This window comes from Cyprinodon variegatus, unplaced genomic scaffold (genome assembly GCF_000732505.1).
Source record: "Cyprinodon variegatus isolate N-32 unplaced genomic scaffold, C_variegatus-1.0 Scaffold2287, whole genome shotgun sequence".
Classification (NCBI taxonomy): domain Eukaryota; kingdom Metazoa; phylum Chordata; class Actinopteri; order Cyprinodontiformes; family Cyprinodontidae; genus Cyprinodon; species Cyprinodon variegatus.
Genome location: NW_015152740.1, coordinates 27,601 through 30,586, shown reverse-complemented (window position 1 = coordinate 30,586; position 2,986 = coordinate 27,601). Strand labels below are relative to the sequence as shown.

The 2,986-nt window shown below is 43.0% G+C and overlaps 1 protein-coding gene across 1 annotated transcript in view; it reads left to right on the top strand.

The window, feature by feature from the left end:
- The first annotated feature begins 2,628 nt into the window (after positions 1-2,628).
- The window catches only part of LOC107080750, a 19,744-nt gene continuing 19,386 nt past the window's right edge, over positions 2,629-2,986 (top strand). The window contains exon 1 of the mRNA XM_015368956.1: positions 2,629-2,755. Within this exon, the coding sequence (XP_015224442.1) occupies positions 2,629-2,755 (127 nt within the window). The remainder of the gene's footprint in view (positions 2,756-2,986) is intronic.

Here is a 2,986-nt window from a genome sequence, read left to right as displayed (position 1 = left end):
TTATTCATTGTATTTTGGGGGGTAATTAATTGAATGTTACTTTATTTATTGAACATTTATTTATTTATGTATTTATTTTTATACATGGGAGAGCTGTTCCTCCATACCTAAAAAATCTTATCTGTGCAAATAAGCCTTAAAACATCTGAACACGTACTTTTATCAGAGGATTCAACAAGTTTCAAAATCTCTAAAGATAAGGCCACGGTGTGGTAGGGACAGTTGGCTGCTCTCGCTCTGCTCCTGTCTCCTCCTCCACCCTGTGTGTGTGTCTGTGGGTGTCATTCATTGAGTTCCACTGCAGTGCGCATGCGCATGTTTCGTAGACACAGACAGGAGAGGCAGAATAGAGGCTCATGCATGAATGTCCAACGAATAACTCCGATTGTTGTCTCAAAAATAGAAAACCTTGTTTCATTACTTAGTTATGCCCAGGATTTTGTAGCGTTTGTGGACGCTACGTCGCTACTTGATAAAAACAATAACGTCACTACTGGAAAGTTACTTAATAAATAAAGCAGCGATGCTACAGTCAAGCTACTAGAAAATGTAGTTAAACTAATAGCTTCGCTACATGTAGCGGCGCTACTGCCCATCACTGTTCACTCCCCATTAAAAAACGGAACACTGATTTATCAGTTAGGCTTAATCAATATGTACGGTCTAAAATCTGTCCCAGAAGCTTTAGCAAGACTGGAAATGCTAATTTACTACTAATTCAATACAAAATCCTTCGTAGAGTACAATATACGAGCAATGCTCAAATAATGCACCAGCTGAATATATACATGCACTATGATTATGGAGTCCTGTACAGAAATTCTGGTGTTTAGTATGTGAGGATCTGTTGTCAGGTTAATATCAATGAGTAATCAGACTTTCTTTTTACTTGTCAGCTCATTTTTTTTTTCAACCAAAAACCTTTTAACTGAAAGTTTTGCTGCTCGACACACCACATCAACCAATAAGAGAAGCTGATCTGGGAGATGGCAGAGAGACAGACACAGCACTGCTGATGCAGAGTGCTATGTTCACTCCCCTAAAAAATTTTATTAATGCCTAAATGAATCTAAAATGTTGAAACCTGCCAGCAAAATATGTTTGCTTTGTCATGATTTTCTTAAGAGATCTGACCCACATGCAGTAAACCACTCAGAGAACCAGAGTAAAAGTTTAAACAGGTTTATTGATGAAACCAGCGGGGTTGGATTAAGGAAACACAGTGAACTGGTGAACCGGAACTGGAAGAGGGAAGGGAAGTATCAGTGGTTAGTTCAGGATCAGTTGGAACTTTGAACGATGACCTGAAGAGACAGAGAAAACGGGACTGACGTTAGTGGAGAAAACTTTCCTCCCAGAATCCAGTCGGTGTGGGTTTGTCCAGTGGTTGAGACTCGTTGGAGGGCAGACAATTATTGACTTGGTTAGACCCAGAGAAGCTATTGAGCGGACTGTCACTTGGGAATCCAAGAGGACTTGAACGAAACTTGTGGAGGAGTATCCCCTGCTCAGTGTGAGACTCAAAACAATCCTTCCAGGGGAAGAAGGCCAAACATCCAGCTTGTGGGAAGGCTTCCTGCCAAAAAGGCAAAGACAAAAGTAGGTTAGGCTCAGCGAAAAAACAAAGACTAAGTTAGACTCAGCAAAACTCAGCTTGGCTAGAGTACCCAAAACTGGCAAACACTCTGGCGTCGAGGTAGTGACAGTCCATGGCTCAAATAGTCCTCAGTGATTAGTCAACCAGCCGCAGGTGTTTGAGAGGACCGACGAGGACAGGGCAACACCTGATGGTGGAGGGAGAAAAGACACAAAAACACAACCCACACAAACTGGATTCCTAACATGCTTTTGTTATTCTGGTTCCTGCAGTTTGGATTACATACATGAAAAACGCCTTCCAGCCGCCACGAACAGTAGTGGAAATTCCCAAAGAGCCGATAGGGCCAGTGGCTGCTGTTTGAGGGGATTTCAAGCGACAGAGCCCTGTCGTCATGTGGGGGTCTGAGCTGCCCCAACAGTGAAATAATATTCCTAATCAGAATCGTAATCTTGATGAACTGACTGCACAGATGAAGTTTTTAGGTGGACTTACTCACTTTAAAACCTTTAAAAACTACATTTTACAAGCTTATCACTGCAAATATAGGAAAGCCACTCTGTGCCAATGAACATAGAAAGCAGCAGAAGCATCGGATGCATCTGTACAAACTTTAGGTCCTTAGAAGCAAGCCAAATGGCAAGAACAAGTCTCGGGCAGTAAATCGCTATACTCTACTAGTAATCAAATACCCTGGTCTAAAAAGATGGCCAAAGGATGAGATACAGGCCCCAGATGTTAAAACCTAAAAGCTCCTAATCATACACGGAGGGTTTCATCCTAAATACAGCAATGCAGCCACTATCAGAATGAAATAGTCCATCCAACATATGACATGCTCAGTGAATCTCTCAGACAATAAGGAACAGGAGACTGGGTACTGGAGGTTCCGTCATGGGAGGACAAGCCCCTACAAAGGATGTACTACTGAAACGTAACTGTGTTATGTAACATAACAAGTAGGGGATGTCAGGAAATCCTACCAAAGGCTAGACAGAGCTGGACTGAAGGACTGCACAGAGGCACCCATCATGGCTGCACAGAAGCAGGCCCTGAGAACCAGAGCAATAGAGGCCCACATCTACCACACTGGACAAGACCCCAGGTGCAGACTGTGCAAAGAGGCCCCTGAGACATTCAGGGACATAACTGCAGGATGTACAGCAACATCTGTGCACAGTATGGGCTGGAAACCTCAAGATCAAAATGGGAAACACTTTGACAACTCCATCAGCAGCATGCGAGGAAATACATCAGACATCTCGGTCCGGAAAACCTCAGTTCTAGAATCTGTCATGATCAATTAAAGAGATCTGACCCACACGCAGAGAACCACTCAGAGAACCAGGGGAAAAGTTTAACAGGTTTATTAAGGAGACTGTACAGGAG